At 36.2% G+C, this 25,203-nt stretch overlaps 1 protein-coding gene across 1 annotated transcript; it reads right to left on the bottom strand.

Annotated features, from left to right (window-relative positions):
• Positions 1-11,070: 11,070 nt before the first annotated feature.
• On the bottom strand, positions 11,071-24,979 carry myh8.L (myosin, heavy chain 8, skeletal muscle, perinatal L homeolog). The gene is made up of 39 exons (XM_018230747.2): positions 24,939-24,979; positions 23,344-23,556; positions 23,103-23,246; positions 22,475-22,631; positions 22,249-22,276; positions 22,036-22,150; positions 21,413-21,505; positions 21,268-21,331; positions 21,081-21,179; positions 20,456-20,559; positions 20,238-20,376; positions 20,012-20,130; positions 19,784-19,933; positions 19,525-19,695; positions 19,132-19,438; positions 18,982-19,049; positions 18,778-18,865; positions 18,557-18,674; positions 17,900-18,023; positions 17,584-17,720; positions 17,249-17,504; positions 16,912-17,154; positions 16,653-16,829; positions 16,286-16,431; positions 16,112-16,202; positions 15,581-15,970; positions 15,275-15,401; positions 14,673-14,791; positions 14,381-14,577; positions 14,113-14,296; positions 13,730-13,895; positions 13,483-13,607; positions 12,960-13,268; positions 12,506-12,709; positions 12,287-12,412; positions 12,032-12,202; positions 11,838-11,942; positions 11,655-11,750; positions 11,071-11,229 (listed from the first exon to the last, which is right to left on the bottom strand). The coding sequence occupies exons 2-39, from the start codon at positions 23,542-23,544 to the stop codon at positions 11,071-11,073; spliced, it is 5,817 nt and encodes a 1,938-aa protein (XP_018086236.2). The 5' UTR covers positions 23,545-23,556; positions 24,939-24,979.
• Between the last annotated feature and the right edge of the window lie 224 nt (positions 24,980-25,203).

Below are 25,203 nucleotides of genomic sequence, written 5' to 3'. Positions count from 1 at the left end.
CCTAAAAAGTAGAAAAAATTGGGGCCCCAAAGAGTAATTTGTTTTTTTTTTTAAAAAAAAAACATTGGTGCCAGGGACCCCCCATAAAAGTTTTTTTAAAATAATTTGGTGGTCAGGGCCTCCTACAAGTTAAAAAAAAATTGGTGACCAGGGCCCCCTATAAGTTAAAAAAAAACATTGGCACCAGGACCCCCCATAAAAGTTTTAAAAAGAACATTGGTGCCAGGGCCCCCCTTACAAGTTAAAAAAAAATTGAGGCTCCTTAAAGGGATACTGTCATGGGAAAAAATTTTTTTTTCAAAATGAATCAGTTAATAGTGCTGCTCCAGCAGAGTTCTGCACTGAAATCCATTTCTCAAAAGAGCAAACAGATTTTTTTATATTCAATTTTGAAATCTGACACGGGGCTAGACATTTTGTCAATTTCCCAGCTGCCCCATGTCATGTGACTTGTGCCTGCACTTCAGGAGAGTAATGCTTTTTGGCAGGCTGCTGTTTCTCCTTCTCAATGTAACTGAAGGAGTCTCAGTGGGACATGGGTTTTTATGATTGAGTGTTGTTCTTAGATCTACCAGGCAGCTGTTATCTTGTGTTAGGGAGCTGTTATCTGGTTACCATTGTTCTTTTGTTTGGCTGCTGGGGGGAAAAGGGAGGGGGTGATAATCACTCCAACTTGCAGTACAGCAGTAAAGAGTGATTGAAGTTTATCAGAGCACAAGTCACATGACATGGGGCAGCTGGGAAATTGACAAAATGTCTAGCCCCATGTCAGATTTCAAAATTGAATATAAAAAAATCTGTTTGCTCTTTTGAGAAATGGATTTCAGTGCAGAATTCTGCTGGAGCAGCACTATTAACTGATTCATTTTGAAAAAAAATTTTTTTCCCATGACAGTATCCCTTTAATAAGTTTAGGGGGTGAGCAAGATAATTGATTTTTTTTTCTTTTTCTTTTCTTCCCCCCTAAGGGGCCCTGTTGAACTAATAATAGAAATCCAACAGAGCTATATTTGCACAGCTAGGCTTACTATGGAATACCCAACTTTAGGTAGGGTTAAAATATTATTACGGGGGCCAAACGGTTGCTAGTACAATATAATGTACGCCATACTAGATAAACAAGCAAAATCTATCAAGTGGTCCCAGGGGGTGTTTCTTCTTTTTTTTTTTTTTTCTTTTTTTTAAGTCTCTATATTCATATAATTATCCAATTGGTACCCTACGATTTAAAACAAACTGCATATAAGTTTAAATTTTAAAGAGACAAACCTTAATAGTAACTTTATCTATTAGTAGGGTAAAGGCCTTGAAAAGGGAAATGTAATAAAAGTTTTTTTTTTTTCTTCCCTCTTTTTTCTTCTCCCCTCCTTACCTGTTGGAGGAGTGAATCTCCCGTCAGTTTAAGCCGAAACAGTGTGGTAACGGGATTTTTGCGCCCTGCTAGGAGTATTCAGGCTGTGAGTTTCAGTATTGTGGGATGGGAAACTACAGCCAAATAGTACTCAAATATGGTCATGAACCAAAAATTGTATGTGATATTGTATTGTGGTATGTAATGGTTTTTGATTTGGTTTGTTTTATGATTGTTTTTTTTTTCTTGTTTTTTTTTTCTTGGCAACCAGGGTATATGGGAAATGTATGTCAGATTTGCAAGAAGAGTTGTGGAGATCAAAAAGATTTGCCAGGTTTAACCATTTGAATGTCTATTAAGGTTTTCTCACATAACGTGAAGGGGTTTAATTCCCCAACTAAACGTAGAATGGCATTTCAAATGTACCACAGACTACTACCGGATATAATATGTTTGCAATTTTACAAAAAATTCATACCCTCGTTTTTTCCATAAAAAATATTCTACCCACTTCCTTGCCTCGGCAGGAAGTAAACATGGGGGTGTAGCGATATTTTTTAACAACACTTTCCCATTTGTAGTTACTAAAACTACTATAGATAGTAATGGTCACTATATTGTGATACAGGGCACTCTATACGACCAGACATATATTATATTATCCACGTATGCACCAGTTGATTCCCCATTATTATTTTTCGAATCTATGCTTAAACAATTACCCTGCCCCCTACCAGATAGGTGATTTGGGCGGGCGATTTTAATCTCCCTTTTAATTACGCACTGGATAGATCAACATCCACGGCTTCTACACACTATAAAGGAATAACACAGAGAGTTAATCAAGCTCTACAAAATTATAAACTATTAGACACGTGGAGGGAAATAAATGGGAATAAAAGAGACTACACTTTTTTTCACACCTGCACAATAGTCATTCTAGAATTGACTACATTATAGTTAAATCTATTAATGCTAATGCACTTAGAGATTCAAAACACATACAATGTGCCTGGTCGGATCACAATTTAGTGATGTCAGTATTAGAGCTGCAGGCTCCTTCAATAATACATCCACCCTGGAGGCTAAATGAAGGCCTACTAGCGGAGCCTGAGTGTATAAATCTAATTAAGCAAGAATCTGAGATGTTCTTTAGGGAAAATTGTAAATCCGATACATCACCTGCATGGATATGGGTGACATATAAGGCCTTTATTAGGGGTTGTTTAATTAAATACGCCTCTAGAAAGAAAAAAGAAAGATTACAGACTCAGTTAAATATAGAGACAGAACTTGCATCTTTGGAACAGATAAATAGAAGGCATCCCTCGGCCCGGAACAGAAAGTATATTGAGGAAACGAGAGAAAAGTTGAAAGTATGCCAAATTGAAAAGGCCGAAAGACCAATACGAAGGACTAAGTTCAAATTCTATAAATATGCTAATAAACCAGATAAAATGTTGGCTAATATGTTAAAAGCGGGACAGGGTAAAAAATTAGTCTATAAAATACGGCAAGCAGATGGGCAGATCTCATCCAACCCTGATAAAATTGCTAAAATGTTCATGGATTACTATCAATATCTTTATTCTATAAAAGGTGAAAGAAAACGAAACACGATCGATAAATATTTAAAGGAATATGCCCCACCTCCAATGAGATGAGGCATATTTTGAACGCAGAGATTACAGAATTAGAAATAAAAAATACCATTAAAAAGTTGAAAATAGGGAAATCGCCTGGACCTGATGGCTTTTCATTATATTTTAGCAAATTTCAAGAGCAAATTACCCCGCACCTATGTAAATTATACCAACATATATGTGAGGGGAATGATATTCCAGCAGAAATGAACGAGGCTAGAATATCGGTCATACCGAAACCTAACAAAGATCTACTATCTGTAAAAAACTTTCGATATCACTACTTAATGTAGATATTAAAATTTTGGCAACAATTCTGGCAGCCCGTTTAAATAAAATTTCAACCGCAATAATTCATAAAGACCAGATAGGATTTATGCCTACGCGACAGGTGCCCGATAATATTCGAAAAGTATTGAATCTGATAGCGAGGGCAGACAAGCTGAAAAAACCTGTATGCCTTTTAACATTAGATATTGAGAAGGCTTTTGAGACACTGGACTGGCAATATCTGTTTGGGCTCTTGGAAAGGTTGGAGTGTGGCCCTAAAATTATAAATACATTAAAAGCATATTATAATGTGCCGACAGCTAGGTTGAATTTACCCTCTACGACCAGTTTAGACCCTATTGTTATCCAACGAGGGACTAGACAGGGCTGTCCACTTTCACCAGCTTTGTTTGCCCTCGCTATGGAACCTTTGGCGAGAGCCATTAAAAGTAATGTAGATAGGCATCACTATAAAGGGGAATGAATATAAATTGTTTTTGTTTGCCGACGACTTGTTGGTACACTTAACAAACCCCTTAACATCATTGCCCAATTTATTGAACATGACTACAAGATTTGAAAAGATATCAGGGCTAAAGATCAATCAGGATAAATCTGAAATGCTTCCATGTAATATTCCTAGCCACACAATAAAATTAATAGAATTGAATTTTGGATTTAAAACACAAAGTACATACCTACGCTATTTGGGCGTTAATCTTACAACTAAGCTCTCTGAACTATAAGCCAACTTCCCTATGATGTTTAAATCATTAATACAAAATTTGTTGCAATGGGGTAAACATCATATATCATGGATAGGGAGGATACATTGTGTTAAAATGGTGATAATACCAAAAATTGTTTATTTATTTCGCACTCTGCCGATTAAGATTCTTATAGCAGACTTGAAGAAATTCCAATCTCACATAAACAATTTCATATGGCAGAATAAACGCCCACGAATTTCGAGTAATATTTTGTATCTACATAAAAAAAATGGAGGCCTTTCGGTTCCAAACGTTATAAGATACTACCAGGCGGCCAGACTGGCACAATGGACTTCAGTACATGCAGGATCATTGGCCCCTATATGGGTCCAAATAGAAAATAATCTATTGTACCCATATAGCTTACAGCAAGTATTATGGTTAGCAAAAATACCATTTCAGAACTTCAATGAGGCATCCCCTATCACAGTTGATATGTTAGATCTTTGGCGAATGCTTGCAAAAAAGAATGATCTTATTTCATCCCCTTCACTGCTCAGTTCTTTTTTAAACAATAGAGAATTTATTCCAGGACTTTCACAGCAACAGTTTGGGTGGTGGATCAATAAGGGAATTACTACGCTAGATTCTCTAATTAGAAGAGGAAAATGTCTCTCTATAATACAACTTGTAGATACATATCAACTTCCTCCGCAAGAACTATTTAGAGCTTCACAAGTATTACATTATGTAAAAAAGCAGACTGCATTAAAGGAAAACTATACCCCCAAAATGAACACTTAAGCAACAGATAGTTCATATCATATTAAGTGACATATTAAAGAATCTAACCAAACTGGAATATATATTTAAGTAAATATTGCCCTTTTACATCTCTTGCCTTGAGCCACCATTTCGTGATGGTCTGTGTGCTGCCTCAGAGATCACCTGACCAGAAATACTCTAACTCTAACTGTAACAGGAAGAAGTGTGGAAGCAAAAGACACAACTCTGTCTGTTAATTGGCTCATGTGACCTAACATGTATGGTTTGTTGGTATGTTTGTGAGTACAGTGAATCCTACGATCCCAGGGGGCGGCCCTTATTTTTTAAAATGGCAATTTTCTATTTATGATTACCCAATGGCACATACTACTAGAAAAGTATATTATTATGAAAATGGTTTATTTACATGAAGCAGGATTTTACATATGAGTTGTTTTATGCAATATCTTTTTATAGAGACCTACATTGTTTGGGGGGTATAGTTTTCCTTTAAGGGGAACACTTACTTTGTCTAGTTTTGTAGCAGTGTGTAAACAAACACCATTGGCTTCCGGGATACTTAGCCTTGTATATAAAAAACTAAATCGACTGGTCCCGAACAATAAGAAGCTTCCCTATATGCTCGAGTGGGAAAAAGATTTTAGTGACCAACTTTCAACTCAACAGTGGTCAAATTGCAACTTGATGGCGAATAAATACGCCATGGAGACATCGTTAAAATTGCTACATAGAGCGTATTTGGTTCCAGCTAGATTGCATAGAATTTATCCCTCATGTGATCCGAGATGTTTCCGGGGGTGTACTGAAAGGGGAACCATGGCCCACATATGGTGGGAATGTAAGGTTGTATCTAAATACTGGGATAAGGTAGTCCACCTGTTATCAAAAGTGATAGGTTCTAGATTTATTAAGGATCCTTTTGTTATGCTGTTAGGAATGAGACCAAAAAAGATGCCTAAAATAACATATAGATTGTGTCAACATATACTTATGGCAGCTAGGATAAATGTTTCCAGTAACTGGAAAAAGACAGATATATCTATAGCATCTCTCAAAACGAAAATAATTCAGATAGCAGCCAACGAGAAACTGGGTCATATAATATTAAATGATATGGAAACATATGAAAAAACTTGGCTTCCATGGTTAATATATGAAAAAGATGCAACACTCAACTTAGCATTACGTATTTAAAGAAGTATACTGGAATTACGATAACTGAATAATTAGGACCACTGCTAAAAAGACAAAGGTTGTAAACCATAATACAAAAACCCTGGTTGCCAAAGGGATTTTTTTTTTTTTTTTGAGGTTGTTATGTATAGGAAATATTGTGAATGCCACTTTCGTTTTCCTGTAATTTACTTTTCTTTTTCTGTCTTTTGTTTGAAAAAAATGTAATAAAATATTTATTAAAAAAAAAAATTGGGGCTCCAAAGAGTAATTTTTAAAAAAAACATTGGCACCAGGGCCCCAAAGAGTAATTAAAAAAAAAATCATTGGCACCAGGGCCCCCCTTACAAGCTAAAAAAAATGGGGCCCAGAGAATATTAAAATGAAAAAATGATTTAAGAATTATTTAAACCCAATAGGATTGCTCAGCCCCCAGTAAAGATTATTAGTTTGGATCATGTACAAGGTGCTGTTATTTTATTACAGAGAATTTTTTTTAAAAATCAGAATGTTTTGCTTATAATGGAGTCTATGTGAGTAGACCTTCCCATAATTTAGAGCTTTTGGGATAACGGGTTTCCAGTTAATGGATCCCATACATGTATATGTATGTCAGAGACAATGAAACGCCATCGCCCATAGTTATCTTTTAAACTGGGAGGGAGAGTGGAACTAAGTAATGGCCCTATTCCTTAGATTTTTTTATAAATTTTATCATTTTTAAAAAAGCAGTTATCAACCACTCAGTAAAACATTGCTGTTGCAATATATTGTTAAATATACACATATTTGTTAATCATTCTAGCATGGAAAATGATTGTCCTTTCATCCCACATGTGACCCACATGAAGAAGTGAGTATTTGGATGATATAACTGCACAGTGCTGCTGCTGAGCTGTACTGAGCACAAATACCCATAGACAAATTGAAACCTATATTAGCTTTGATAAATGTGTCAATGTGTTAATACTAGCCTGGCTATCAGTAAGGCTGACCTTCTTATAATGGGATTGTTTTGCCTCCAATAAGGAATAATTATATTGCATCTCAGTTGGTACTGTTTTATTATTACACAGAAAGAAAATATTTTTTTTAAATTTTAATTATTTGATTGAAATGGATTCTAAGGGAGATGACCTTCCTGTAATTCGGTCATTTCTGAATAGATTTCCTGATAACAGATCCCATTCCTGTAATAAAACCAGAAGTGGCCTAATCATCTAAAGGCTGAATCATTAATATAATTTGAGTGCTTATCTGCTGCCAGATAAGACCACTCCTTATACAAAATCCCTTTCCCAAGAACTTTTATTAAAGGGGAATTGTCACTGTTAAAAATGAATTTAGCTGTTGTGGGCTATTAAAAAAATCTGTGTGACATATAGTCTTTAGTACAGGCAGTCCCCAAGTTATGTACAAGATAAGGACTGTTGGTTTGTTCTTAAGTTGAATTTGTATATAAGTTGAAACATATACATTTACTGCAACGTAGACAGATGTTTGTCTAAATATAGTATTTCCTTGCCACTGTTTGTGCTGGGTCAAGTTATTTGAGTGAGCTCTAACACTTCTGCTGGAAAGGGAGCTCCCCTATAAGATATATTGACTCTAACTGTCAACTCCTGCATGCAGAGAGAAGGAAGATAAACAGCTGCGAGGAGAGGGACACTTATTTCAGAAACAATACAGATTTTTTAATTGATTAGTATTAAAATGTTTTTTTCTTTTAGTATAATTAAGCTTACCGTACATTAAATTTTTTCACAATTCCCTTTTAAAGGAGAACACAAATTAATACCCCTAAGCCAGGAATTACACCTTGTTGCAGAGTCAGCGGACCTCACGGAGGCCATCTTTAGCCGCTTCATTAGTCTTCGGGTCTTCTTCCGGCACTTTGGTAATTTTTGTCACTTTCGGTGCATGCGCAGTTGTAGTGAACTGAGAAAATGCTCCAACTGTGCATGCACCGATACGGAGCTTTCTTACTGAGATTACTGCAGCGGCTAAAGATGACCCCCCATGAGCTCCGCCGTGCTGACTCTGCAACAAGGGCTAATTATCGGTTTAGGGGTATTTACTTGTGTTAACTCCTATGCGTGGGGGAGCAGGGAGGGGGGACTATGAAGGGGCGGGAGTAGGTTTTTTTTTATTAGACAGGGTTTTAGTTAAGCAATTTGTCTCCCCCCCAAAAAGCAAGGCAGTTACTGGTTCTCTAAGGTACTCCAGGGTTACACATTTATACTTCTGTCAGTATCCCCCTAACCGGTCAAAAATTACATAGTGAGGCACTAACAGGAATTTTTGTGCTTGGTGGGTTGTGATGGCCTGGGATTTTGGGATTAAATGTTGCATTAAACTGTACAATACTGTAGTTAATAAGCCCTATAGTTTGTTGCTCTATGTGGAAGGCACACTCATTAAACTACTTTATTGTGATAAAAACATGATATAGCTACTCCTGGGGATTTTTCTCTAAACCTTTGTCATAAGGAGCGATTTCTCAGTTCCACAGTGATGCTGCATTGTGTACTAAATAAATAGAGCAGATGAACAAAAGAATGTGTTAGCTGAATTAAAAATAGGAATGTGATTGTTTTTAAAAAATATTTTCTATACTAATTCAAATAGCTGCCATGTCATTTCTTTTACATTATACACTTTTTAATGAACTCTGTCTTGTTCATTCATCTCTGCTGGAGTTTTCATCAATCAGTGCACCATGAAGCCACTTATCATTGTGATTGAGTCATTCATTTGCACATAACAATGCTTTTTAGGGTGTAGTCATGTTGAGTTATGGCTGCAACAATTTTGATATAGTATTATATATATATATATATATATATATATATATATATATATATATATATATATATATACATATTCTAATAATAACTGTAAAAACAATATATAGCTTACAAAATGCAGCCCAATAAAAAATGTCAGTCTCTTAGAATATTTCTTGCCGACCCCTCCACAGTCTCTCAACTGTATATGAATCCAAAATCTAGCATATATATACCCCCAGAAGGGATATGTATAAGAAGTGATCAGCGCCTGTGGCAACAGAAATAAAAAACAGACATAGCGCAATATGTTCACAAATGTGGAATATCACCCCGTGCGTGCACTGGATGTTAAGTGGATGTGTTTTCCCCTTCTTTTTTAAATGACTATTAACGAGGGTATAAAGTGGCACTACAGGTGGACAGAAGAAAAGAAAAGTGCTTTTCCTGTGAAATAAAATATATTCCAAAGATGCAGATGCCTCCACCTTCTGTATAAAATGCCTACTTACAAACCACTGCCGTGGTATGATGTATTTAACATGAATCTCTTTCGGGTTCCTCCTTCAGCGCTCACCACTCCTTCCGAGTTCCCAAGCAGGAATACAAATCGATGATAGTGTAACACCGTTTATTTAAAACATAATTAAAAACAATTAAAATTCACACTCACATTTCCCTTACGGGTTTTTGTGCATTGAGTCCAAACAACAGTCTTTCTGGGTCCCCCAGACCCCAGAAAGACTGTTGTTTGGACTCATATATATAAATATTACAATAATGCATTTCATAATAACTGTCTGAGCAAAACACCAGCATTTATGTCCATGTAATTCAAATGAAAACCATGTCATTGCTGCAGTGTTTGCTCAACAATAAAAAATGCTAAGCCAGTACAACTCAGTGATGTCAGCATGGACACAACAAGGACCAGCACATGCCCAGTAGATACCAGTGATCTCCCAGGGAGTACTGAATGTGATGGTGTGTCAATATGTCTTGGTGATAAATTCTAAAAGCCACTTGCCACTTGTATAAAAGCACAGTCAGGTAACAAGGCTGAGGGAAAATACTGGCCCAGGCAGGGTTAATAGACAAGCAAGCTTGTTTACTGGCAAAGTAGGCAGCTCCTGTTACTATTCCTAATCCTGGGACTGTCACTGTCTGTCTGAATGCTATCAGCCCTGAACCTTGCCTGGACTCTGGACTTTGTACTGTGCTAACTACCCTGTATACTGAACCATTGCTTATCCTTCCTTGCCAGTAAGCCTGTCTGCTCTATTAACCCTGCCAGTGCAAGTAATTTCCCTTAGCCTTGCCTTGTTGCCTGACTGTGCTTTTATTCAAGTGCCTTCAGTTAACACATCCTGTGCTGCTGTTCTTTCCATATTGTTTTGCTGCAATAAAGTTTCTTTCTGTTTGCCAAACACTTGTGTGTCTACCTGTTTCCCAGCCTCCACTGAGACATTGTTGTGGCATCTGATAAAAAATTCTCTAACTACATATTCTTTATTCAGTTGATGCACTTGATCTATCCACCTGTGCAATGTATATTTATTTGTCTGGCAGTTTTTTGCAGAATAATGGTGGCTGGGTAAAACAGGTTAGTTACTGGGTTCACAGAAGGATGCCTTGCAAGTGAATACCCCTATGGATTGTTTGCTTTCCTTGTACTTTTATTTCATAGATGAAATCGTTTGAAAAACAAATTAAGAAAATTACTTTTCCTTTGTTCTAGCTGCCATTACTAACAGTTAGGTTAGGGTTAGACTGTAAGCTGGTGACTAATATATCACAGTAGCCTAGCACCATCCACTCACAACTCCATTATACCATGCTTCTTGGTACTCCCCATGATTTAGATTTCAAAGACAATGAGAAATGATTGTTTAAATACCACACTTTTCCTTTCAGTAGAATGTAATAGCTTGCAGTCCCTGATGTAATAACTTCACTGAAATTAGACCCCACATGTCAAAATGTTGGCGTCCTTGCTATAGAATTGTATTCTTTGGAACTGTTCATCCTAACACAGGTAACAAACTAATTACCATTGAAACAAATAAGCAAATATATGTGATTTTCTTTTCAATGTGTTGTTCAACTGTAGAACTGTGTTTTTCAAAACATTTGTTACACAAGTCTAAACAAAAGGCACAAAGCAGCAATTTTTGTACGTTTCAATTAGTTTATTTAAGATTCATTTGATAAACTTTATTGGGAATGGAAAAAATGAGATTTTCACATTCCTACGTCTTCTATGTTTTCACTCTTCAGACTCTTTCTGTGAAAAGATAAGAAACACATATTAAGAAATCATTTAGACAATCGCTAATGTCACAAAAAGAGGTTCATCTTCTTGAGGAATTCAGTACCTTGCCTCCAATATCGCGGCTCTTGGTCCTGATCTTATTCACTTGGGACTCTGCAATATCTGCTCTTTCCTCTGCTTCTTCAAGCTCGTGCTGAACCTTACGGAAGCGGCTCAATTGGGTGTTGGCTTGTTCCTCCTGAAAGAAGAATCAGGATTAATGAGGGTGTTGGTATCTATTGAATCAAATCATTCCTCATTGCTGATTTAGAATAGCATTCTCTTAGGGAATGCTTGAGCTGAGTTATTATATATATACATTGAAATTATATAGGAAATAGCTTTTTGCTGGATGAACTTTGTAGAGATCTATCAAGCATATTTACTCAAACTTAGCGGTAAAGATGTAAATAGAAATGTAAACATCAAATTAAGGATAAAGAGTCAATGAAGTTCAAGCAATATTCTTTGCTTAACCTACAACAAAAAAATACATGTTATCGTTGATGGTAAATGTTACAAGAGCTAGCAATGCAGGACGTTTCCATCTTTATTCAGATATGTTTAATAAAAAATTAATTAATAATATTTCTATGGAACAAATGCTACTAGATGATTACTTACAGCTTCCTCAGCCTGCCTCTTGTAGGCTTTAACTTTAGACTGAAGTTTGTCCACCAGGTCCTGCAGTCTCAGAAGGTTCTTCTTATCTTCCTCAGTCTGCAAAAAGAGGATCAAGCTTATCATATAATAAACTGTATAGGTCTGCAATACTGTCATATTAATAGAAACCTGAGATCATTTAACCTGGTATGTGAGTTCCTTCACTCTCCTCTCATATTTACGGACGCCTTTCACAGCATCAACACCACGTTTCTGTTCATTCTCCACTTCATTCTCCAGTTCCCGTACCTGCCAATAGTACAATATATATGCATCAGAAAAGTTTTTTTTATATGTATATTGGTATATTGTGGTACATTACAGATTGTGGCACATACCCTGGATTCCAGTTTCTGGAGCTGCTTCTTGCCACCCTTCATTGCCAGTTGTTCAGCTTCATCCAGGCGATTTTGCAGGTCCTTCACAGTCTGTTCAAGGTTCTTCTTCATCCTTTCTAAGTGAGCACTGGTGTCCTGTTCCTTCTTCAGTTCTTCTGCCATCAGGGCAGCCTATTAGATAAATGGCCAAATAATGAATTGTCTAGTGCACCAACAGCTGTTATTACCAGTAGTTGGAAGACAAAAATTACATACATCTGTTATGGCCTTCTTTGCCTTCTCTTCAGCATTTCTGGATTCTTGGACAGCTTCCTCAGCCTCATTCTGTAGCTGACTGATGTCACTTTCAAGTTTCTTCTTGCTGTTAATGAGACTTGTGTTCTGAAAATCAACAAGGGGTATTATATTAAAATTTGATTTAAATCACATTTTCTTAATAGTATTTAAAAATATGCTAGGGGCAAATCATTTCACCTGTGAATGAAACAGCTGAAGACGTTCACTTGCATCTAGGAGCTCCTGTTCTGCAATCTTACGAGATCTTTCTGTCTGTTCCAGAGCAGCCCTGTTTTCTTCAATTTCAGCTTGAAACAAGTTATTTCTGCGCTCAATTACAGCAACCTGTTCCTTCAGGTCCTCCTGTCCCCTAACTGCATCATCCAACTGGAGCTGGGACTCCTGTTAGACAAACAAAAGAGGGTGAAATTCAGAGCATTAACTGTAATAAAAATATCGGGTTGTACAATGGCTACAGTGTCTCTAATGAATACAAGTCATAAGAACATGGCAACATATACAATAAAAATTGTAAAATGTTTATGGTATGAATACATTTTGCTAAAATAAAGCAACAGTATAATCATGACATTCATTTGGTAAATGCAAGCTAATTCCTTTTATATCATTGGATAGGTTCTCTATTGAATACCTTGAACTGGGCCTGGACGTTCCTGAGCTGTTTCTGTGCTTCAGAAGCTTGACGGTTGGCGTGACCCAGCTGGATCTCAAGCTCATTCAGATCACCTTCCATCTTCTTCTTCAGTCTCAACGCATCATTTCTGCTCCTGATTTCAGAGTCCAGTGTGCTCTGCATGGTGTCGACAGCCCTCTGGCTGTTTCTCTTTAATTGTTCAATTTCCTCATCCTTCTCTGCAATTTTCCTGTCCACTTCAGATTTCACCTGGTTCAGTTCAAGCTGGACGCGTAGAATCTTGGCTTCTTCATGTTCCAGAGAACCCTTTAAGAAATAAATATTTTGGTTTATGAAAGATGTTAGAACAGCTAAAAATCTTAAATTAAAATCAAATAAGCTTTTCAAGCTGACAAAGTTCCATATCTTTCCATTCTATACATTTAAGCCATAATAATACATGATATTGTCCTTCATTGCGATTATTTTCTTTTGAACATTATTCATCTCTAGTCTGATGTACTTCACTTCTGATCTATACCTCTGCTTCTTCCAGAGCAGCCTGGAGATCATTCTTTTCTTGCTCCACCTGCTTCTTGACCTTCTCCAATTCAATAACTGATTTTCCACTTTCACCAATCTGTTCTGTCAGATCTGAAATCTCCTCTGGAATAGAAATAATCATTTTAATTGATTCTGTAGTTTTTTTCAGCACTAGAAAATTAGTTTAAGTTCAGACTACAACTCTGCTAAGTTCAGTGGAACTGCCTTATATAAAATAAACATACGTTGAAGGTTCTTGTTTTCACGTTTCAGAGTTTCGACATGCTCCAGAGATTCCTCATAAGCATTCTTCATCTTGAAAATCTCAGTGCTCAGGCTGCGAGATTCCTTCAGAGCTGCTTCCAATTCAGCCTGGCCCTCTTCATACTTCTGTTTCCATTCCACCAGGACCTATTTATTGCAACCATAACAAACTCTGTATATGCATCTCATAGTCAAAATATTATTACCATACTGGATAAAAAAAGAGCCTTTCTTGAAACTTGTTTAAAAACTATAACCAAGTATATTTAAAAGTTTAAAACAGGTAATAAATATACAAATAAAAATAAGACTGACTGTATCTCTGAATTCAATAATGACCATAGAAGTATAGTTTGTGATGTACCTTATCAAAGTTTCTCTGCTTCTTATCAAGAGCAGTTGCTGCACCATTTGCTCTTTCGACATCAACCATCAAGTCCTCCACTTCAGCTTGCAGTCTCTGCTTAGTCTTCTCCAAGGAGGCACATTTGGAATTCACTGCCTCAACTTGCTCCTCAGCATCTTGTAAACGCTGAGCAAGTTTCTTCCTGACAACAGATGAATTTAAAAAAATTTAAGACAATTTGGAATCTATATCTTTCTGTCATTGTGGTAATTTGGTATGAACATACTTGGCTTCTTCAAGCTCCTCAGTACGCTGAATTGCATCAGTTTCATATTTGGTCCTCCATTGTGAAACTTCACCATTGGCTTTGGACAGTGAGCGCTGAAGTTCAGCCTTGGCCTCCTGCTCTTCCTCAAATTGTTCTCGAAGCAAGTCACAGTCATGACGGGATGATTGTAGCGCATGAGCAAGGGCATTTTTCGCCTGAAATATGTTTATAAAACAGTTTTAAATCTGGCTGTAATAATGGGAACAGCAGAACTTTTATTAGTTAATTATTTAAACCACAATACTATTACCTTTGTTTCCTCTTCAAGTTGCCTCTTCAGTTCTTCAACTTGCTGAGTAAATCCCTGCTTTCCTCTTGAGAGCTGAGAAATAAGAGATTCCCTCTCTTCAAGCTGACGGGAGAGCTCACCTAAATGTCAATGGCAGTTCATTGTACAGCTTAGTGAGATTACTCTTTTATAAGTTGCAGGTGTAAGATATTTTTATATGTTTATTTTTTGTATAAGAAATGCAGGGGCACTATTTGTGCTGATGGGCATAAAATTATCTTGTGCTCTTCATCCTTGTGTTATTTGTTATTTCAATTTGGTACAAGATACAGAGCTCCAAAGTAAAGCATATGAATAATGCTGATGCATAGAGAAGATGGGGAAAGCTAAACCTGCCATCATACCATCTTTCTGTACATACAGAAGGCACAGAGATTTGGTTCTGATGCAAACACCAAAGAGCACAGGGCTCTTTTTACCTGTTATACATCCATTTGTTCAGTATCATTTTTCTAAAATTTTGATGATAAAGCAACATTAAAATATACCATTCAATATATATGACTTTTTAGCGATAGTATACTTTAACGTATATATTTTATATTTCTCCTACTTATACTTACCAGTCTCAGTCTGCAAGCGAGCCTTTTGGGTAGTGAGGTCATTGAGGAGACGCTGGTGCTCATCATCCTTTGCCTTCACTTCACTAAGTTGGTCCTCAAGGACACGGTTAACCTTTTCAAGATTAGCCTTCAGGGAACAAAATCAAAGTTGTGGTACTCATTTTTAAAAGTTAAAAGAGTGATACAAATGGAGCACAATATATTCTGTTATCTGGATCATGCTTTTCATATAGCACAGCATTCACTTCAGAGAGGGATGGCAACGAATGGAAAAGTATTTGTATAACTTGTAAACATTATTTCTACCTTTGATTTGGATACATTTTCCAAGTTGCTGGCAAGATCATCAGTCTCCATCTTCAGTTCACTCTTTTCTTTCTCAAGCTTTTGTTTAACCCGCTGCAGGTTATCAATTTGCTCCCCAAGCTCAGCTACACTATCAGCGTGTTTTTTGCGCAGGGCACCAGCAGTGGCTTCATGCTGAAGGGTTGCCTCCTCCAGGTCACGTCTCAGTTTCTGGAACTCAGCTTCACGTTTTTTGTTCATCTCAATCTGAGCAGATGTTGCACCTCCAGCTTCTTCAAGTCTCTCACTGATCTCCTCAAGTTCTCTGGAAAGATCAGCCCTTTGTTTCTCTACCTTTGCACGAGCTGCACGTTCAGCTTCAATTTCTTCCTCAAGTTCTTCAATTCTAGCCTGTAAATTGAAATCATATAAATATGGTTTTGAAGGACTATGGAGATATGTCTGATATTCGCTTCCTGCAGTAAATGAGTTACCATACACAAAATATAAGATTGTTTAGAGCATCACATAATATATTTTGGAAAAGTGTACCTGCAGTTCCTTGATCTTTTTCTGCAACTGAATGCCCAGGGACTGTTCATCTTCTATCTTTCCTTGCAGCTGGCTTATTTCAAAGTCTTTCCTGTGTTTGAGAAAACATTTGTATGAGTGTATTGTTGCTAGTGGAGCACTTTCTTTCCATACATTTTAAAGGCACATATTTACTTTTTAAGTTTTTCTTCAGTTTGTTGTTTATCATTCTCAAGGTCCATAACAGTTTCCTGGGTCAGTTTCAGATCTCCTTCAAGCTTTCTCTTGGCTCTCTCAAAGTCAAGACGAAGTTTCTTCTCTTGTTCCAGGGAACCTTCCAGCTGTTTGAAATTGCATGATATTAAGTGTATATATATATATATATATATATATATATATATATATATATATATATATATATATATAGATAGATATAGATATAGATATAGATAGATATAGATATATATATCATTTTTTAAACATTTCAGGCAGGTTTTTAGTTCTAGTGTTTAGAAAATTCAAAGTGTCTTGGGGAAGAAAGTTATACTAAAGTTATACTTACATCATCAACTTGCTGTTCTAGCTTTGTCTTTGCTTTTGAAAGAGAACTGACTTTGTCCTCTTCAGCTTGCAGGTCATCAAGTGTTTGTTGGTGAGCCTCTTGAAGGGCCTTCTTTTCTTTGGACAGTTTGGAAATGTTCTCATCGAGAGCTGCCATTTCTTCAGTAAGGTTTTTGACCTAAGACCAAAGGTGACCATTTATTGCAACATTGTTTATAAATAACACTAAAAATATTGTAGGCATAAGACAAATTTCCTACCTTGTTTTCTGTGGCATGCTTCTCCTTTTCTACTTTGGCCAACGTAAGTTCAAGGTCATCAATGTCTTTCTTAAGCTCAGAACATTCATCCTCCAGTTTCCTCTTCTTTGCTGTTAGTTCTGCATTGCTTTCTTCTTCATCTTCAAGTCTTTCTGTTAATTCCTTTAGTTTAGACTCCAGCTGAATTTTGCTTTTGATGAGCCCTTCACATCTCTCCTCAGAATCGGCCAAGGTTTCACCTTCCTGTTTGAATATAAATCAGATATCTTTACACTAGAATAATAGATAAGGAGGTAAGATATTTGTGGGACATTCTCTGTATAGTGTATCATCTTACCGATTGAACCTGCAGGACTAGATCATTCTTTTCCTGGAGCAGGGAAACCATTTTCTCCTCCAGTTCTTTTTTCTTTGCTTCTGCTTTTACCAGTGCTTCCTTGGTCTTCTCAAATTCTTCCTTCATGTTTGCCATCTCTTTCTCAGTCTCAGCACTCTGCAGGAGAGGCTTGATTTTGAAGTACAGTTTCATCCATGGCCAGTGTTTGACATTCATGAATGACCTCAAATTGTACTGGATGACATATATGGCCTCCCTGTTTGTGACATAAGTAAAATGTTACAATTTTTAATTTATTTTATTTTTTATTTTCTAAAATGTAAAATTCTCCTTACCTTCTTTCCATCATTTTCTTGAACTCAACCCTCATCAAAAATCCTCTGCAAAGAGCTTGGGTGCAAGTGATAAGTTGAGCTAACTTTTCATCTCTCATTTCCTCCAGAGTACCCAAAAGACCAGCTTTGAAAAATACCTTTAACAAAGACATATATATGAATAGTTTCAAGAATATGTTTAGCCATAATCTTAAATTCAGTGTCACTATGCCATAAAAAAAGCTCAATCTCATTTATGTATTTATAACAGATTAGATTTTACACTATTAATTTTCCTCATGTAATTTTATCACACATTTTATGCAAATTGTCGTACCTTGGTGTGTCCAAGTTTATACTGAGTGTGGTCGATATCAATTGAGCCTAGAAGCTTCTCACAAGCCTTCTTGTTGTCAATAAATTGCCCTTCTGGAATGGCACTGGCATTCAGAACTTTGTAACTACAATTAAACACAATTCATATATTAATATTTATATTATTACATTCAGTTTAAACCTAGAAAACAAAAATTACTTAAAGGATAGATCCCATGCTGTTTTATCAAAAATAATTATGCATCAATAACCAAATATCTAAAAAGTAGAATTGTTTGTGAATTCAACTGATATTTACAACCTGGACTAAAAAAAAAACATAGGATTGTTATAGTTGATATTGAAATATACTCTATAGTTTACTTATTAGAAATATATATATATATATATATATATATATATATATATATATATATATATATATATATATATATATATATATATTGTGGTATAAAAATTGAAAATTGTCTGAGGAAGCAGGAAGTTATTTTTGTAACTTTTTCTCACTACAGTGATTTGCCTTGTATAGTTATTTAAATTTCACTTTGAAAATGGAGGAGGAGAGGAATGCTGCAAGCAGTTGTGAGTGCTATTAATGTATTTAAACAAACTCTCTTATTTTAAATTATATTATCTATGATGATATTAAACCATTTACCGTTGTTTGAAATCACCATAGAGGATTCTGCTTGGAAATCCTTTCCTGCAGATTCTAATACCTTCCAGCACACCATTACATCTCAGCTGGTGGATAAGGAGATGGTTGTCCATGATACCTAGTAATAAAGAATGTTTACATAATTTGGTTATGCACAATGAGATCAGCAAGTACATTTTTTTACATTTCCTAAAAGTATATGTTGTAGAGTTAAACTTTACCAGGAGTCTTGGATTCATTGGGAATCAAACAACGCACAAAGTGAGGGTGAGTGCTTCTCAAGTTTGACATAAGTTTGCCCAGATTTTCCTGAAGTGTAAAACAATGAAAACACTTAGATATTTAAAACAAATCCATACTTTTACTTAGCTCATGCTATGATTATCTCATACATACAGATAATTTTTGGACAAAATCATACTAACCCTGAAGAGACCAGACACAGTCTGGAAAGCGGATCCCTTCTTTTTCTTTCCACCTTTACCACCAGCATCTACAATTACAATAACAGTATTAAAGCCCACCATAACCACAATCTCAAAACTGTAATTATTATGAAAAAGATTTTTCTTTACCGTCAGCTGCAGCAAAGGTAGAGTAGAGCATGGACAGCAGTTTAACAGAAGACTTCTGGAAGAGTTGGATAACTGACTCGTTCAGTGGGTCCTTGTTCTTTTCAAGCCAGCCAGAGATGTTGTAATCCACAGTCCCAGCATAATGCACAAGAGAGAAGTGAGCTTCTGCCTTTCCTTTGCCAGGCTTGGGCTTCTCAAAGTTCTTGCATTTGCCCAGATGTTGTTCATATAGTTTGTCCTTGAAAGAATTGTCAGTGGACTTGGGGAACATGCACTGCTCTTCAAGGATGGAGAAGATACCCAGTGGCTAAAGAATATAGTTATTAAAAAGAGTAAGTTAGAATACAGGATTTATTTTCTAGCAGTCTAAAGTGAGTGATTAATCTGACCAACCTTCTCAATAAGCTCAATGCAGGCAGCCAAATCCATACCAAAGTCGATAAACTCCCAATCAATTCCTTCCTTCTTGTATTCCTCCTGCTCCAGGACGAACATGTGGTGATTGAAAAACTGTTGCAGTTTTTCATTGGTAAAGTTGATGCAGAGCTGCTCCAAGCTGTTAAACTGGAAATAGCAGAGCACAGTTAAAATAATTGATGCTATGACCTTATAGGATATATAATAATTTATACAACCAAAAAATATTGCCTACATCAAAGATTTCGAACCCAGCAATATCCAGCACACCAATGAAGAATTGTCTTGGTTGCTTAGTATCCAGCTGTTGGTTAATACGAGTGACCATCCACAAGAACAGTTTTTCAAAAACAGACTTGCTCAGGGCACCTACAGAGTTATAGACCTAAATGAAAGAAAATACTCATTAGAGCATAAAGTCCATAAGATCACAATTGCTTCTATCATTTTTTCAGAATATTACCTGTGGTACAGTCTGTCCTTTGGTGACAAATTCATTGCCGACCTTGACTCTTGGGTAACACAAAGCCTTGAGCAAATCAGCAGAGTTGAGGCCCATCAGATAAGCAATTTTGTCAGCCACTACAAAATTAAAATACAATCAATTATTTTAGTAATATGTCCATTGAAACAAGGCAGCAAAGAAGTCAATAGTTATTGACTATATAAGCAGAAAATAGTTGACATACCCTCAACGCTATCAGGCTCAGCCTGCTCTTCCCTTTGCTTTTGCTTAAATTTCAAGTTGCCATAATGCATGACAGCACCAGTCATTTTGTAGATGCCAAGCTTTTCTTCTTGATTGAAACCCAAGATATCAATGGCACTCTGCAAGTAAATTAATGTGTGATTGATTTCAGTAAGTTGCAATGTCTAATGTTATTCTTACACTTTTTTATTTTCTTACATCTGTGGCCATCAATTCATCTTCATCATTAATACTCTTCACAACAATCTCACCCTGACTGATGGATGGGAAGTCATATGGGTTGGTGGTGACCAGAAGCATCTCTGTGAAAGTAAAAGCCTTTGTTACTATACACATCAGTACTAGCATAATGCAGTTATGGGATCTATTATGAAGAAATCTGTCATTCAGAAAGATAAACCCTATATCCAGCAAACTCACAATTATTTCAGATAATAGCTTCCACCTTTTTCATTTCATACTGCTATTACCCTTTGTTTTTTGTTATCATCCCATACTGTATATTATCTTGAACTTCTTGTTCAGCCCATACGTTATCTATTTCATTTTCACCCTCCGTCCCCCTTTCTGCTCTATGCAGCCACTCTTTTTTTTATCAACTTTCCTTTGCCTTTTTCCTATTTCTCCTGCTATTTTGCTATCATTTTGTGACTTCCTTTACTTGTTTTTCAGTGTAGGGCTAAGATTTCCATGGCCAAAGAACAATGCAGATTATGTTAATTTACTTAATTAATAAAACATTGAATGTAACTGATTTGTATTAATTGTAATCTTGTGATTTTTTTATGAGTTGTAAGTCATCTATTTCACACAATATACTTACCAACAAGTTCTGGCTTCTTATTTGTTAAGATCTGATAGAAGATGTGATAACTTCTCTCTGCTGAAAGCTGGAATGTAACTCTGGACTTTTCCAGCAGATCTGCAGATTGAGATATTGAGATATGAATGATTGCTGTGTAACAAGAATGGAGAAAAGGAAGACAAACTAACAGGCACATCATTCTTACATGTTTCAATATCAGCTGAAGACAGTTTTCCTGTTGTTCCAAAATGGATTCTGATGAATTTACCCTAGAAGTTACAGCTCAGTTTAGAATAAAAATAAATAATCATAAAGAATTACAATGAGACAGATACGGGCACCCAACTTACAAAACGAGAGGAGTTGTCATTTCTCACAGTCTTGGCATTACCAAAGGCTTCCAGCAGAGGGTTGGCCTGAATGATTTGATCTTCCAGGTTTCCCTAAAGTGACAATAAGGTAGATATGTAGTTATAAAATAAATTGCAGTTCTGTTTGTTCACTTTTTCTATTCTGTGTGTTTGAAATCTTGTAGTTAGATAGCAATTGTATACATGAAGATTGGGGCAATTTTTAACAAAATAGTGCTTAAATATATGATTTAAGGTTGATTGTAATTGCTTTTAATAAGTAAGGGCAGATAGGGACAGGACTAATAGCATTGCCCGTGTTTGCTAAGAGATACAAAGTTCCAGAAAAATACAGGAACACATTAAGGTTCTTAAAGAGATATATGTCAAAGCTTAAATCATGTTTACGCTGCCAGCAAGAGTATAGCATCACCTGTATTAGTGAGTGATTTAACTAAGGCTAGAAATATGATTTCATGTTTTAAATGGATGAAATGGATAAACGAAAATGCTGTACCCTTATATTTAAAAGGGCCAATAAACTGAAATAATTGGTGCTTAAAGCTACCTAATGTCACCCTTTACTGAAAGAACCGTATCTGGAAATGGTATCATAGTATTACCTGCAAGCTGTTGGAGAGTTCCTTCTTCTTTCCAGCGTCTCCAAGTGCTGCAATTGTTGCAAAATACTGGATGACACGCTTGGTGTTCACAGTCTTTCCTGCACCGGATTCTCCACTGGAGGCAAGAGTTAATTAAACTTTAATTAATTATCTAGATATGTTTTAATAGCTGCAAGCATTACAAATGATTATTATAAAGATGTGATTACTTACGTAATAAGGACAGACTGGTTTTCACGATCTGCAAATAGATTACTGCCATTTTAGTTTTTAGCTATTGGTTTATCTCTCTCTCTCTCTCTAGATACAGTCACCTTCCAGCCCTCCTGCTCTTGCTTAACTATTTAAGTAAAACTCCCATCATCCTAATCAGTAGTAATCTGGGAATACCATGGTTGACAATAGCAGATATCTAAATATAATGTAATAAAGTTGGTACCTGTTAACATGGCTTGATAGGCGTTATCAGAAAGGGAGAAAATGTGAGGGGGGGTTTCCATACGCTTTTTCCCTCTGTAACCAGCAACAACCTCAGGGTTGTACACTGGCAGCCACTTGTAGGGGTTTACAGTGGCGCAGAAAAGGCCAGAATAGGTCTGAAATGATATACAAGTAAATGAAGTGTTAGCTCTTTATGCCAATTAGTAACTATAACTATATAGATATTTGTTGAATGTTATGTTTGAAATATAAATACTCATATGTAACTTCATATGATTCATTGAACTTAGTACAGAAGGACTTGTGGACATTTAGCACCTTTGTACATTACAAAATGTTTTGGTTATACAAATAAATATTAAGTCAGCATGCAGTGACAAAAATTGTATGATTACCACTGTTACACTAATGACTACGGGGGCTGTGAATGGGAATTTTTGATCAGAATAAAAGAAGTTTCAGTTCCCTAGAAACCAGAAAATTTAATTATTTTACCAATAAATTAGTAAAGACATTGTTACATTGTTCGCTGCCATTTTCGTCTGTACAGTTATTAATAGTTATATATAGAATATATTTCAAGGTGGAGCCCTATCACTGCAACATGCTCTGTCTCTATGACTTACGTAGATCATCCATGCAGCATAACGCTCTTTGAGGTTATACAGGACAGAAGCCTCATTCAAATGGGTCATCATAGCCATGTCTTCTATTTTATCATACTTGGGAGGGTTCTGGGGGTAAATTTGGCTTTCTTTGACAGTTACTGTCTGTAATGGAAGGAATGAAAAGGGTTGAAATGTATCTTGAAAACAGGTGGGATTGACAATACTTTGCTGAACAACAGAACTGTAAAGTTCTACTTACTCTTCCATCATCAGTCTTCACAGTTACTTTGCCATCTTCCCTGGCTGTAACCAAACCTTTGACATAAAGTTCCTTTGCATCGTCTACGAATACAGTGTTCTTGGCATCAAAAGGCTTGCTCTGTGCCTCCAAACGTTCCTTATCACTTTTTCTGAGAAATTGTGCGGCCTCGCCGAAGATGGACATCTCTCCATCACCCATGATTGCTGGTTTCTAGGATATAGAATTTAGTTTATAGTATTAATATTATAAATATTTTTACTGTGGCTACAAGTACACATTCTGCTCTTTCTGTACTGTAAAATAAAGCAGTTAGTGGGCAATGCAGTGCTATATAATGAACTAAAACTAAGGAAGTCGTGCATGGTGGATTATAACTGTATAAAATATTAGTACACATGAGTAAATGTTGGGTGGGGATGTGGTAGCTTGCAATGATGGATAATTTAGAAGGCACACAAGAAAACCAGGAAGGCAGTGTTACGACTGCGGCATAATATTTACACTATTCGGTCTTGGAGAAAGAAGACATTTATGCAAAGGCAAGTTCTATGCTTGATAAAACACAGAGGCTTATTTATATGCACAAATACATCACTTTGTGGAATGTATAGGGACATGTATATGCATGTGGCTGTTTATACACTATGCATTATATATAATATAGTATCAGTATATTAACACTATTTTCTCTCACTGCACATACAATTATACAACTTTTATTTACACAGAAACATAATGCTGAAGTTATGCTTATTTACTTCAATATATTATTTAAATGAGAAGAAAAGTCTGAATGGAACCCCAGACCCCTCCCCAGGCCTCCCTTCCCCTCCTGAACTGCACCACAGAAATCCCACCAAATAGCAGCTATTACTTTGATAGATGAACATTACAGAGTAGTCCAGTTGGGTTGGAGAGCACCATCTTGCACTGCTTCAGATCCTCTGTACTATAACTGCCAACACAGAGTATGGGAAGATCATAATGAAGAGGGACCTGCCCTGCCAGCCCCACTGCACCATTCTACATTCATCAGTATGGAAAAGTTATAGTTGCTCTTAAGAGTGAGTCCCCTTTTTTGAGAGTGAGTGGCCTTTTTAGGGGCTTTTAAAGCTGATATATAATATATACATTTTTTTAGTTTTAATGAGGAAGTGAGCTTTTGAACTGGACATATGAACTGTTTTTTTAGAGGCAGATGAATTATCTATCTCAAATTGTATAAGGTACATACAGATACTAGCTATTTCATTCATTGATTTTATTGTTTTGTTATCTAACTAGCTTTCTGTTCAAGCCCTCTCCTGTTCCTCCTGCAGTTGGTCTTTCCAACCACTCCCTGGTTACTAGGAGGCTCAATTGGACCTAAAACTGGCATCCTGTAGCTGAAACTCCAAAGTGAAGAGATTCATACAATGTTACATAAAATGCAAGACTACTTTAAATTGTAATTTCTTAGAATTAAAAGTGAACTTCTTTCTGCATTATTTTACCATTAATGCTTACAAAAATAAATGTAAAGCAATTGAAAGTTCTACTTTTCTATGATGGACAAAAAACAATGCTTTTAACTAAATTCAATTTTCACTTACCTTTCAGTCCAGATGAAGATAAGAAAAAAGTTAAGTCCCCCTATAAAAATACAAGAGAGAGAGAGAGAGTCATATTAGTGAACCTGATTATCAGTAAGCATTTCTATAGCCTTCAGGCATGTGATTATAGGTATTCTACCATACTCTGAGCTAATCCAGTTCTGAAGAAAAACTTATGTGAGGTCTCAAAAGGAAATCAAAAGGGTAAAGGGGCTAGGCTGAAATGCTGGATATAAAAGTTACCCACAAATTGTATTTAAGTGGT

The sequence above is a fragment of the Xenopus laevis genome, chromosome 8L (genome assembly GCF_017654675.1).
Source record: "Xenopus laevis strain J_2021 chromosome 8L, Xenopus_laevis_v10.1, whole genome shotgun sequence".
In the NCBI taxonomy this organism is placed as follows: Eukaryota; Metazoa; Chordata; class Amphibia; order Anura; family Pipidae; genus Xenopus; species Xenopus laevis.
Note: the sequence above shows the minus strand (reverse complement) of the source record. Positions and strands in the feature narration are given on the sequence as shown.